General features: G+C 47.0%; 1 protein-coding gene across 7 annotated transcripts in view; it reads left to right on the forward strand.

The window, feature by feature from the left end:
- The window catches only part of ARMH3 (armadillo like helical domain containing 3), a 170,248-nt gene extending 157,916 nt beyond the window's left edge, over positions 1-12,332 (forward strand). For all 7 annotated transcript variants that reach the window (XM_060286475.1, XM_060286473.2, XM_060286471.2 and 4 more), the window contains 2 exons: positions 8,393-8,509; positions 10,720-12,332. In XM_060286475.1, coding sequence (XP_060142458.1) covers positions 8,393-8,509; positions 10,720-10,812 — 210 coding nt within the window. In that variant the 3' untranslated portion in view covers positions 10,813-12,332. The remainder of the gene's footprint in view (positions 1-8,392; positions 8,510-10,719) is intronic.
- Positions 12,333-13,759: the final 1,427 nt, after the last annotated feature.

Consider the following 13,759-nt stretch of genomic DNA (forward strand, 5'->3'; position numbering starts at 1 on the left):
TGTATAATAACCTTGCAATAGTGTTTCCATTTATCCCCCTCTTGTTCTTTGTACTACTGTTGTCAGACATTTTTCTTCTAGGTTTCTTACGAATTTCACATTAGATTGTTATTATTTTTTGCTTTAAAGAGTCAATTATCTTTTTTCCTAGTTTTCAAATTTATGTAAGTTTTTTACACTTATCTGTGTATTTACCATTTCCAGTATTTTTTATTCCTATTTATAGATCCAGATAATATAATTGTCCTTCTACCAGAAGATCTTCTTTAAGCATCTCTTCTAGTTGCAGGACTGTTGGCAACACATTCTCTTAGATTGTTTGTTTGATAAGGTCTTTATTTCACCCTCATTTCAGGAAGATATTTTTGCTGGATATAGAATTCTGGGCTAACAGTTTTTTTTCTTTTGGCACCGTATCATTCCATTGTTTTCTGGCTTGTATAGTTATTGACAAGAATTGTGAATTTTTATCTTTGCTCCTCTGTACATAATGTGTTTATCCCTCTTCTAGTTGCTTTTAATATTCTGTCTTCAACATTGATTTTCAGCAGTTTTATTGTGATGTGCCTCATACCTTCCATTTTGTTCCTTATTATGTTAATGGTTGTCTTTAAACACTTGAACATAATTATAATAGCTTTTTAAATGTCCTTGCTAATTCCATCGTCTCTTTCATTTCTGGGTCTGTTTCTATTCACTGATGTTTCCTTGGTTTTGAGTTACATTTTCCTGCTTCTTGACGTGTCTGATTTTTTTTTTTTTGGATGCATTGGGTCTTCGTTGCTGTGCACAGGCTTTCTCTGGTTGTGGCAAGCGGGGGCTACTCTTCGTTGTGGTGCACAGGCTTCTCATTGCCGTGGCTTCTCTTGTTGTGGAGCATGGGCTCTAGATGCATAGGCTTCAGTAGTTGTGGCACATGGTCTCAGTAGTTGTGGCACACGGGGTCTAAAGCGCAGGTTCAGTAGTTGTGGCACACAGGCCTAGTTGCTCCGGGGCCTGTGGGATCTTCCCGGACCAGGGCTCAAACCCATGTCCCCTGCATTGGCTGGCAGAGTCTTAACCACTGAGCCACCAGGGAAGCCCAGACATGTCTAATAATTTTTTATTGGATACTGGGCATTGTGAATGTTATATAGTTAAGTGCTGGATTTTGTTATCTTTATTAAATAATGTTGGACTTTATTGAGGAAGGTAAGCAAATTATTTGTGGAACACCAATGTTCTCTTGAAACTCCTTCTTTTCATGTGGTGATCTTTTTTTCCAGTGTTATTGAGATATAATTGACATACAGTACTGTTTAAATTTACCACAGTATCTTTAGTTAACATTAGTCATCTCCTGTAGGTACAAAGGTGGCGGGGAATGGGGTGTTCCTTGATATATAATTGACATATGCTACAGTTTAAATTTACCACAGTAACTTTAGTAACATTGGTCATCTCCTATAGGTACAAAGGCGGCAGGGAATGGGGTGTTCCTTGTGATGAAAACTCTTGGGATTTTCTCTCTCAATAATTTCCAAATATACCATACAGCAGTGTTCACCATACCATACAGCATGTAGTACATGACATCTCCAGTACTAATTTATCTTATAATTGGAAGTTTATACCTTTTGACCACCTTCATCCATGAAATTTCTATTTATCTTTGTTAAGGTAGGTTTATAGCGGCCTTTAACTCTAGGGCTAGTTTAGTTCTATAATTAAGGTGTGACTGTTCTGGTGCTTCTTTTGAATGCCATACATACTCAACAGGTACTTTTCATTCTGCTTAGTCAAAATTCATACACCTCCCAGTCCTGTGTGAGCTCTGGGAATTGTTCAGCTTACACATCCTTAGTCATTTTTTTGTTCGAACTGGTTGAATTTTACCTTATACGTGCGATTCTTATTCAGCAGCAGATTCAGTGGGACCCTACATAAATTTCTGAAGCTCTGTTCTTTGCCTAACTCTTTTCTTTCTGGTAACCTGCCTCACAAGTGCTAGCCACCTCTGCGTCTCCAAACTCTAGTGTGTCTCCTTTAGATTTTCATGCTCACCTTATATTTTCTTTCTCTCAGAATTCCTGTCCTGAACTGCCTTTTATACAGTGTATGAAAAGAGGTATTTCTTTCCTAGTTTTCAGTTACTCCATCATGAATGGAAGTGGAAGTCCTGAACTGCTTTAAAATATACAGTATACCCTGAGTTACCCAACTAAATTTTTTTAAATTCATATACTTTTCAGAGAAACTTCCCTTGAATTAACTATTCATATGCATTGTCCATTTTACTTCATTCTCTTTCTTCCTTCCTTCCTCCTTTTTCAGTTACTGGAGGAGAGGTTATTTTTTTAAATAAATTTATTTATTTTTGGGTGTGTTGGGTCTTTGTTGCTGTGCGCGGGCTTTCTCTATTTGCGGCGAGCCAGGGCTACTCTTCGTTGTGGTGTGCGGGCTTCTCATTACGGTGGCTTCTCTTTGTTGTGGAGCATGGGCTCTAGGCACGCTGGCTCAGTAGTTGTGGTACACAGGCTTAACTGCTCGCGGCATGTGGCATCTTCCCAGACCAGGGCTCCAATCCATGTCCCCTGTATTGGCAGGTGGATTTTTAGCTGCTGTGCCACCAGGGAAGTCCTAGAGGAGAGTCTTGAGTGGATTTTGGAAACAATATGTTATAGTGAGCATTTTAATATATTTTTAAAGGTAATCCACTAAAACATCTCTCTTCCCTTTCCGCATTTTTTCCTTCTATTCTTGGGCCAGAGTCCCAGCCTTACGTTGATCCTTTACAAAGATTCAACCCTCAACTCTCTTAAAAGAGCAAGAATTGAAACTGAAGCTCTTGGATGGCTGGTATTTTGTCCTGATAGTTAACTGTCTTCTTGGTCATCATGACTCTTTTAGGCTATGTCCACCTGGAGAGAATTTTGCAATCTGAATTAGCTGAGTAGGATTAGGTGGTAGGCAAAAGAGAAGAGACTTTGGATTCCTTAATTTTCCCTGTCTTAAGAGATGTGATACTGTTTCAGCCAGGCTGCCCATTCACTGGTCAGTTATGCAGCGGACTGCAAACCACACTTAGTTCTACTGGCCCAACTGTTTATGTGCTTATATATGTGGGTATGCCTTTACATGGTGGTTTATCTTGATTCCCCATTTGCTTGTTAGCTTCTTAAAGACAGGACTTGGGCTTTAGAAGCCTATAAGAGTGCTGAGAGGGCTTCCCTGGTGGCGCAGTGGTTGAGAGTCCGCCTGCCGATGCAGGGGACACGGGTTCGTGCCCCGGTCCAGGAAGATCCCACATGCCGCGAAGTGGCTAGGCCTGTGAGCCATGGCCACTGAGCCTGCACATCCGGAGCCTGTGCTCCACAACAGGAGAGGCCACAACAGTGAGAGGCCCGCGTACCGCCAAAAAAAAAAAAGAGTGCTGAGAACCGTGCACTGGCTGGGTGTACTGTCTAATTCTAATCTTATCATGAGACTTTCCCACTCCCCCCAACCCCAGGCCGTGTGCAGCTTGCAGGATCTCAGTTCCCTGACCAGGGACTGAACCCAGGCCACAGCAGTGAAAACCGAATCCTAACTACTAGACCACCAGGGAACTCCCCTATTGTGCAACCTTGATGAGAGATTCCTTTCCTTTTTGGTTGGGCCTGGGTGTTAATAAATTAGTCCACAAGCATGTTGAATGTTTACTGTTCCTTAGGGCTGTGTTAGGCATTGTGGAAAATCTGTAATGTAAAACTGGGTGCCTTCCTTCAGGGTGCTGAGAATCTAACTATGATGCAATTTCAATGAGGCAATCAGTAGTAATAGCATGTTTGTTTCTTCAGGAGAGAGCCTGCCACTCAGCCTGCCTGTACCTGCTAAAGCACAAACCCTAAAGCAGGGTGTTCTTTCCTCCACCAGAAATCCCTCATTGGGAAGCCTATAGAAGACAGATCTCTTCCAGAAAGTGGGAGAAGGGAAAGGTTGCTCATTTATGGCAGGGGTTGGAATTTCAGGTCCTAAAAAGCAGTTATTCATGGAGTCATTTTAAAATGAAAGAATAATAATAATAACAGGGCTTCCCTGATGGCGCCGTGGTTAAGAATCCGCCTGCCAATGCAGGGGACACGGGTTCAAGCCCTGGTCCGGGAAGATCACACATGCTGCAAAGCAACTAAGCCCATGTGCCACAACTACTGAGCCTGTGCTCTAGAGCCTACAAGCCACAACTCCTGAGCCTGTGCACCACAACTACTGAAGCTCATGCGCCTAGAGCCCGTGCTCCACAACAAGAGAAGCTACTGCAATGAAAAGCCCGTGCACCACGACGAAGAGTAACCCCCGCTCGCCACAACTAGAGAAAGCCTGCATGCAGCAACAAAGACCCAATACAGCCAAAAATAAACAAAAAATAAATAAATTAAAAAATAAAATAAACTTATGAAATGATTCTCAACCCAGTGTAAAATTAAAATAATAATAATAACAGTTATGGTTATTACGTACTGCTTGTGTGTCAAGTGGTATACTTGGCGCTTTATATATATTACCATATTTAATCTTCTGTATGATGAACGTTATTATTATCCCCGTTTTACAGATGAGGAAACGGGCTAACCCAGCTCCACCCTGCTGCTAGTATGTGGTAGAGCTAGGGTGAGTCCAGGCAGGCTGGCTCTAGAGCCATTCTCTTAACTACGTTATTTTGAAAATTAATAGCTGTTGGTTGAGATTCTTTTTCAGGGCCTAGGCACAACTAGACCCAGACTGTGACCCACCAATGTCTTTAATTGGAGAACATCTTTGCATTGCTTTTTTGTTTGTTTTGGCTGCACTGGGTCTTCATTGCTGCACGTGGGCTTTCTCTAGTTGTGGTGAGCGGGGGCTACTCTTTGCTGCAGTGCACAGGCTTCTCATTGCGGTGGCTTCTCTCGTTGAGGAGCACAGGTTCTAGGGCGCATGGGCTTCAGTAGTTGTGGCTTTTGGGCTCTAGAGCACAGGCTCAGTAGTTGTGGCACACGGGCTTAGTTGCTCTGCGGCATGTGGGATCTTCCCGGATCAGGTTATTGACCCCGTGTCCCCTGCATTGGCAGGTAGATTCTTAACCACTGCCACTAGGGAAGTCCCTGCAGTGCTTCTTGTTTAGCTTTAACTAATCCTGAATTTGGAAGAATAAATATGGATTATGGAGGAAGGAGAATTGGCTTTTTGCTTCTCTATCATCAGAATTCCCCTTACAAGCTGTCCAGCACGTGACCGCCACTTAATTGTGAGAATGCCACTGAAGGGCTGTCCTTAGACTGGTGGGATTGCAAGGTTAGGGAGAGACCTTTATTGCTTCTGGGAGAAAAGAAACACATTAAACACAGTAAACACATAACCAGTTCTGGGGAGGAGCTGCTTTGGGAAAGTAGAGGAAGAGTGAGAGGCCAGATGAGGTCCTTTCAGAGAAAATGAAAGATTCTAGGAAGCCCACAAGCCCAACAACTGGTGAAAGAAGGTGGGCTGTGCTAGGGTGTAGACTGTTACCTGATTGATTAGGGAGGGATGTTCGCCTAGGAAGGGCCTTTGAAGTTGCCAGGAAGTCGGAAATTGAGGCGGCAAATTATGGTAAAGCCTGAGGCCTTTAGGTACAAGGGTTCTGGGATATTACCCTCTGCCTAACTACTGCCCTTGCCATGTCCCAGGCCAGTGTTGAGTGTGAGGGAGGCCCAAATGGACATATTCCTAAAGTCTTAAGCTACAGAAAGGAAGATCCCAGACGAGGAGTGTATCCCTAGTGCTCTGAAGTTCCGAATGGGCTGGGGCCCAGACCTGAGCTTAGAATGTTTTCTTCTCTTGGAAATTTAAGAGAAGTGATATGGGCAGGAAATGGCAGGGGCTGGGTGAACACAAGAAAGGGCCAGGGAAGGAGAACATGACCCTGGGCAATGTCTGGACAAGGGGAGAGCTGAGATCATGCACAAAGTCCAGCCAGGCCTCTGGTTTCCTTCCAAGGAGCTGATAGCTCAGGGGCCTTCTCTGCTTTTACCTCCCTGCAAGAAACTGAACTAAGCTCTTACAGGAAAAGCCAACTTTATTGGGAAAGAAAAAATCCCTGTTCTGAGCGATATCTTATACCTTCCAGTCTGCCCTGGCAAGAAGAGAGAAAGCCCAGGTGATCAGGGCGGCCTTGCCTGAGGCTCTCATTGCATCTCTTGATGTGCTGTTTCTTCTTCTCAGGAGTTAGCTTTAGCATGGTATTTGTCTTTTGGCACCTGACACCCCTTAGGAAAGGCTGAGCCCAGGTTGCTGGGTCATAGCCATTGCTGAAGCTGCCCAGAGTTCAGGGATTGGAAAAGCATGTATTATTTTATTCTGCCTGATTCCTGGGAGCTGGTTCCATCTTGCCTTTTTCTGGAATTTTGCCTTTTTCTGGGCTTGAGCCATTTACTTCTGAGCCAAGACCTTGGCCGTAGATATTTCAGCCACTAGCACAGCCCACGTGCGTGAGGGGGCCAGATTACTTCGTGGGTGACTGGCGTTGCTGGGTATTGGTCCTCTTGCCGACAGAGCTGACAAATGGAATTAGAAGCAAAGGAGCTAGCCTATGCTAGAGTCTGTGGGACATAGTTTAGCAAAGTGACCTTGAGGAGTGGGGTGTCTGGAGGAAAAGAGCCTGAATCTGGACCAGACCTTTGACGTAGCTGTCCCTCCCAAACTCAGGAACACAAGCCTGTGTTCTCCATCCCTACTTTCTCCTCAGGAATTCTTGGCAGGCAGAAGTGTTTGCCACTAGGTGAAGTCTTCTCTGGCACAAGACTGAACTGGTGAAGGGAACAGCCCAGAGGTACCTTTGTACCCCTCAGGAATCCATTCTCAGTCCCTGTGCTCAGTGATGACTCTAGCTTATTCCCTTCACCCCTACGTTCTGTTGGAGCTAAGCCTCCCTCATCACACTCCTTCCTCCCAAGACTCCCAACTGAGCTGGGAGCTCTCCATAACGTCATACACTTCCCTCCCAGGTCAGATCAAATTGCAAAATAGCTCTCACACAGATTGCCACAGTGAAAATTTATTCACTCTCCTGGTCTCTCCTTTCTACCCAGCTCACTTCTTCCAACTTAATGTAGAAGATCTACATCTTCTGATGTAACTAATCATTGTATAACCCAAATATAATTATCTTCAAGCTGGCAAGATAGTACTACACTCTCTAAATACTAGTCTGGTCTTGCTAATAATAGACATGATATATACAAAATAGTTTTCATTACAGTGGGCAGCAGGGAGCTGGGCTAGTTCACCTCTAAATATTCATGATGTAACTGATTGTCCTTGTCTTTGATTTATGGTCTGCTAAGCCGAAGTCGTATCAGGACTGGCTTTGGTAGTCCTTTCCTTCTGGAACCACAGAGATCCAAGGTTCCTGGAATTAGTGGAGGTCTGAATCCACCCCCATAGAAAGCAGAGGCATAGTAGGAGAGGGAGCCCTCATTAGAACAAAAGAGGATGAGATAAGCTCTAGCTTAGTTTAGAAAGTGTCTCCTACACTCCAAGGCTAGGATGCCCGAAAAGTTCCATCCAGGCAATGGATAAGAAGACTGAGTTGGCATTGGGAGATGAAAACAAGTGGCAGATGGTGCTGAGGAGCATCCCAGGACTGAAGAAATGTGGTTCCCAGAAAAGGAAAAGGAAGGAGACATTGGCAAAGTCTTACTCAGCAACTGACAGCCTGGCCAGAGAAAGCTGCAGGATATGGCTGAGAACGCATCTTCAGTATCAGGGATACTGAGGGGCTCCGACACTCACTATTCTGTCACCTCTTCTCATGCTTCTTTACCATACCCACAATAAACAGCCCTGGTGACCAGGCTGGACTAGTCAGGAAAGGCAGGGGATGGAAGAGATTAGAAACTGGTCCCACCTACCATATAGCATAGGGAACTATATACTCAATATCTTGTAATATCCTATAATGAAAGAGAATGTAAAAAAAAGAATATGTATGTACGTGTGTATATATATATTTTGGCCATGCCACACAGCTTGTGTGATCTTAATTCCCCAACCAGGGCTTGAACCCATGCCCTCGACAGTGAAAGCGTGGAGTTCTAAACACTGGACCGCCAGGGAATTCCCTATGTATTTTTATATATATGTATAACTGAATCACTTTGCTGTACACCTGAAACACACACCATTGTAAATCAACTATATTTCAATAAAAATTAAAACAAAAACAAAAACATGGCCCCAGAAACCTGAGGAATCACTCCCCGTGGCCAGGCTTTTTTCAGGGTAATAAGTAGTGAGCAAGGTCTCTTGGGGGTGTTGTCTCAGACTGAATCCAACGCAGTAGGGCAGCAGGAGGGGCGTGGGGGCCAAATGACCTAGGATTCGTGTGGACTAAGCCCCACCTGGCCCTTGACTTCCCCAGGTGCTAGAGGTAGTGCGAGCCAACTATGACACGCTCACACTGAAGCTGCAAGATGGCCTGGACCAGTATGAGCGCTACTCCGAGCAGCACAAGGAAGCCGCCTTCTTCAAAGAGCTGGTGAGTGTGCCCCGCCTCCACCTCTGCCTGTGTCTCTTAAGGGCCCTTTTCCAGCCACTGGGTCCTACTGTGCAGGTGGGCAAAGGCTGATGGAATAAGACTGGAGAGGCCTGCTTGGATTGTGTTTGCAACTTATCTCCCAAAGCAGTCCAGGAAGGACCAGGCAGTGAGAGCCGAAGATATTCCCCAGAGTGCTGGTGCCAGGCTGGGAAGGGTGAGAGGCCTGAGGCAGCAGTGCATACCTCTCCTCTGCAGCCATGGTGACCTCCCTTGCACAGCTCCAGCTGGGCCTGGAGTTTGACGTGTGTTCCCAGTGGCAGCTCTGGCTCATTACTCCTTATCCTGTCCTCAGGGTAACTAATGAGAGTAATTGATTCTTCTCCTCCTTATGTAATCACTTCTTCCTAAGTTCCTAACTGGTTCCTGGTCTGAGTGCCCCTCCAGTCTAGTTCTCCAGTCTTCACTCCCTGCCCCCATTCCTACTTTCCAGTCACTCAGCTTTCTGCAGCCCCCTCCCGTGGTCACCTGCAGCCAGTGAACATCTGCTCTGCCTCCTACTCTACCTCCCAGTCAGCATTTCCACAGAACTGGACTTACCCTGTTGGTGGTCCCTGTCCTGTCCTGTGCTCAGAAGATGCTCTCAGGAAAAGCCCAGTCTCCCTGTATTCCTGCCACTCCACCTGCCTGGTTGTGCATGATCATCCTGGCTGGGGGCTGAGACCAGGGCACACAGGCCTGTGTACCGACTTCCCATGTCCTCAGACCTCCCACTTCTGGGGCAGAACTTGCATCAGCCCAGCTTTTACTTACCCATGCCCAGTCCATGATGAAGGTGCTAGATTTTAGATCACCTGTCTTGTGCTAAACCCAGCCCAACTCTGACCCTGACATGGCATTCCTGGGATTATTGGGTTTCCCCAAGGTGAGGCAGATATACTCTGGACTGAGTTAGTTGGGAACAGGGAAGCCACTAGTGTAATAAGAAGATAGCAGAGTACAGTATTTTTATGGGGTGTTCAGCAAGTTATTGGGAGATGAAGAGGATTGTGGAGGAGAGAGTTCAAGCAGCTCTCTTGAGGCTTTTGGGCACTAGCCTGTGCCTTACTCATTTCTCCTCATATCTGTACCTCTGGCACAGGGAAGCAAAGAGGGTCTGGTTAGGTTTGGAGCTAATGAGCTTGAGCTGCCTGCTGTTTGCCATGCTGCCCGTTCCTCTGCTTCCTGCCTGATGACTTCATTAAGTTTCCCATAGCAAAGCAGAAATTGAAGAAAAGCTCCCTGGGCTTTGGGGCCTAAGACAGATACACATTCTTTTTCTCCTTCCTCCCCTGCTTTGTCTCTCATTCGATGTTCACTTCTATTTCCCATGAATGAATTTCCTTCCAGAGTCTGCTGGATTCCTCTTAGAACCCACTCAGAGCAGGGAGTTTGGCCTTCTGACCCCTTTCCCACAGGTCTTTTCTCCTGCTGACACAGGCGGGACTTCCTGCAAGGTTCTTGGTCTGTGGGTAGAAAGCATGAGCAGTGGGTACATAGCAAGGATACAGCTAGACTTCCCTCTCAAGTGGGGAGGCATCTTTGTGGTATGGAGAGTGCTGGACTAGGAGTTGAGAAACCTGGGTCCTACTTTCACAACTGGGACTCACTGGCTGTATGACCTGATCCTGGCTATTGGCCTCCTTGAATCATACTCCTGCCATCCAATGACAGACAAGGGCTGCATCTCTAACCGTTCTTTCCAACCCAGAAAAGTAGATAAATACAGAAGGAGATTGAGGAGACTCAAAACACATCCAAAGAGAGGTAGCTCCAGAGCATGAGTCCTCTGGCCTCAGTTTCTCCTCCTCCATTAGACCACTGACCAGATCAGGGCCCCTTCTGCCTGGCCGAGGCAAGGACAAAGGCCTGACCTCAGCCCTCCTTCCCTGTCTGTGCTTGTTTCTACCTCATCAGGTGCTCAGACGCTCTGCTCACATCCACTAGGATTCCTGTCTCTCAACCTCTCTTTTCTTCCGACTATCACGGAATTGTTTGCTCATTTACCTGCAGGGATGATAGATGTTAAGGGTTCATTTCCTAAGAGAGAAACTTCTAGCACTGCATCTTGGCCTTGTGCTTCAGGCACTGCCCTCTGCTGTTTGTAACGGACTCTCTCCTGTTTTCTCTCTGCCTGTGCTCCCCCCCCCCCACCTTCCCTCACCTTTTCCCAGGTTCGATCCATTAGCACCAACGTCCGGAGGAACCTGGCCTTCCACACACTCAGCCAGGAAGTCCTGCTCAAGGAATTCTCCACTATCTCCTGAGGCTGCCATGCATACCTGGGCAGCCACTGACTGCCCCTTACCCATGAGGCTTCCTGGGCTGGAGGCGGGGGCGAGGGTAGAGGGCCTGTTCCCAAAGCTGGAGAAAAACACAGATACCGAGGTCTCTCGGTGAAGGCCGCACTTCAGTGGAGCTCGGACAGCAGGGGCCAGGATGGGCAAGCCAAGGATGATCTTATTTGGGGAGAGGATGGGTGGGCACAGGGAGACACCTTCAGAAATGTGGAGACTTCCAGGGTGGGCTCTCTGAACAACCCCTCATATTTCCAATTGAGATTACAAGTTGTGGCTACTGACTAATTTTCAGGAGCTGTTGGGTAAGCCTTAGGGTGATGCCAACACCTGGGGGGTCAGTGGTTCTCCTAGGCTTCTGAAAACAGACTAACTCTCAGATGTAGGGGGAGCCAGTTCTGCTTCCTTTGTGCCCAGAAATCTGTGTCCCCAGCCCCCACCTGCACTTGACCCTTAGCTCAGGCTTAGGGTGGGGTAGGAATGGGATACGTTTTTTCTATTTTCTGAATCCAGAGCTGACTCCTCTGCTGTCTGACCACCACTTTGTGGATTTGATTCTTGGCAACGGGAGTACCTGTTTGCGTTGCCCTGCCTTCCAGCCCATTGACTCGTCAGCACTACAGGGTCACCACCTTAGCTTTTCATTTTCAATCTGGTTTAAATTGTCTTTAGGGTGTGTGTGTGAAATAAACATGGACAGGTTTTCTGGAGCCCTCAGGTGCCTACTTTGCTGGTTCCCTTTCCAGCAGCTTCCCCACCTCCTTAGCTACCCCCTCCTCTGGGAGCCTTTCTTGTGTCTGCTGAGCTCCCCTCCACATGTTCCTCCCCCTCACCCGGCTGTTGTTTACATCCAGCCTGCGTGAGAATTTCCTCTGGGGAGGAATCTGTTCCTGCTGTGGTCTGGTGCCTGGAAGGGAGAGAACTTGCTGGGGCCAGGCTCTGAAACAGGCCAGGTGAGCATCATGGAGAGGCCGACCTTTGGGAAGTTGGCCTATGGTCCCTTCTCTGGACGGCCTCCTTGGGACTACTACTGTAGGCTTTCCTGCCCCACAGCTGCCTTTGAAATAGCTGCTGCTCTGAGATCCTCCCTTTCTAAAGCACTTTCTAAAGCCCTCAGGATGGTAGGGGGCAAGCAGCACAGGAAGAATCTGGGAGTAAGTATCAGAATCCAGCCGTGAGAGCAGGTCTGGGACCTCCCCAGCTGCTGTTCCACTTGGCTTCAAATCTTTTTGGGGTACTCGCCCTCCCTGGGAACCAGAGTTTCAACTCTGACATTGAGCAAATTCCAGAGAATCCACCATCGTGCTGCCATGTATAGTTGTAGATTCTTAAGGTATCAAGGGCAGGGTCATCTCTGATCACTAGATGGCTAGTCCAGCCTGGGGCATTTAGTGTTTTCCACAGTTTTTCCACAGATAAACCCCAGAGGAGCAGGAACTGGAAGCTGGTGGCAATTTGAAGTTATTAAAAATTGATTTGTATGGAACAGTCTTTTTAGTGTCTTTTCTATTTCCCCTTAATCTCTGTTACCCAGAACCCCTTTCTCAATGACAGAGTTAAGGTAATCTCGGAGGTGCTGGTCTCATCTGGTTAGGGAACCCCTTATATGCTCTGTTTCTCAGTCTCCTGGTCCTCGTGGAAGCCAGTTCAGTTCAGAAGTTGTAGCCTCCCTTGCCTTTTGGGTGGAAGGAAGGAAGAAGAAGAAAATCCCTTTACCTCAAAACTTGGTGTTAAGGAGGCCAGCCAGCCTATTTGGGCTGCTTCTAGATTCCTGCCAGCCTTTCATATGAAGTGAATAAGGGCAGGTCCAGGGCATGAGGCAATAAGCAAAGCACTCCTTGCCCTCCATTTTAAAAGCCCATCTCTTGGCCCATTTACATACACCTATTCTAAGAACTCCAAATAGGAATCCCATCCTTTCTTAGAATTTAACCCCAAAAGGAGCCGTCTGTGCCCTGTCCATGCCCCAATGTCTATACCAGGTCTGTGGAGGACCCTCTGGAGTCAGGGAAAAGCCAGGAGTAGGGCATTGCTCCCAAAGATAATCCTTCCTTCGGCTGCTCATCCCCTTCTCATGCCTGAACTCTTACCACAATTCCTGCTGGGTTAATTGAATCAAGTGCTTGTAAATTAATCCAGTTGAAGAGATTAAATGTGCTGGGGTCACTTTAGCTGAAGCTTTCCGTCTCAGCAGGTCACTCCTCCAGAGGAGCCATTGGGCAGGCAGGATTACCTGGGACACTGCCACCATACCATCAAAACACATCAGACATTGCCCCCGCCCCTAATCCTCATGGTGGTTGGGGAGCTCATGGGCTAGGAGCCCAGGAAGGATCGTGGGGGAGGTCAGACTAGTAGGCTCAGTTGTTCAGTAGCCATTCCTGGGAGCTGGAGGTAGGCGAGCTTTGTGCTAGCCGCTAGCTTCAGAAAAAAAGAGCTAGTCTAAGGGAAGGGGGCCTCGTAACAAGGGCATTTCTCCCCCACTCTTGCCTGCATCCCCAGACCCCTCAATCATTTCCCAAATCTTCTGGAAAACAGAAGGAATCTAGAACAGGGCAGGTGACAGAAGAGAGCAGGGCAGGAAAGTTGAAAGAAAAAAAAAAAGGAACAAAAGAACAAGAAAGTCTTGAGAAACTGACCTGGTTCACTCTTTCTTTTCTTTTTCTTCCCAGTTGGCCAGCGGGGGTCATTAGATCAGGGAAGAAGGCACCTTGAGAGTGAATAGGGCCCAGAGACAGGGTCCTGGAGTGGGTGAGGGTAGGGGGTCCTTCCAAGAGAAGAGAAAATTGTAGTCCACTGGCCTGAGATAAGCCTGCGTTAGAGGCTGAGTTGACCTTTGCATCCCTAACCCCCTTCAAGCAGGGTGGGCACTGGTGGGGGCCAAAGAGACTCATACATGGGTGGAGAACAACAGAGA

The sequence above is a fragment of the Globicephala melas genome, chromosome 16 (genome assembly GCF_963455315.2).
Source record: "Globicephala melas chromosome 16, mGloMel1.2, whole genome shotgun sequence".
Classification (NCBI taxonomy): domain Eukaryota; kingdom Metazoa; phylum Chordata; class Mammalia; order Artiodactyla; family Delphinidae; genus Globicephala; species Globicephala melas.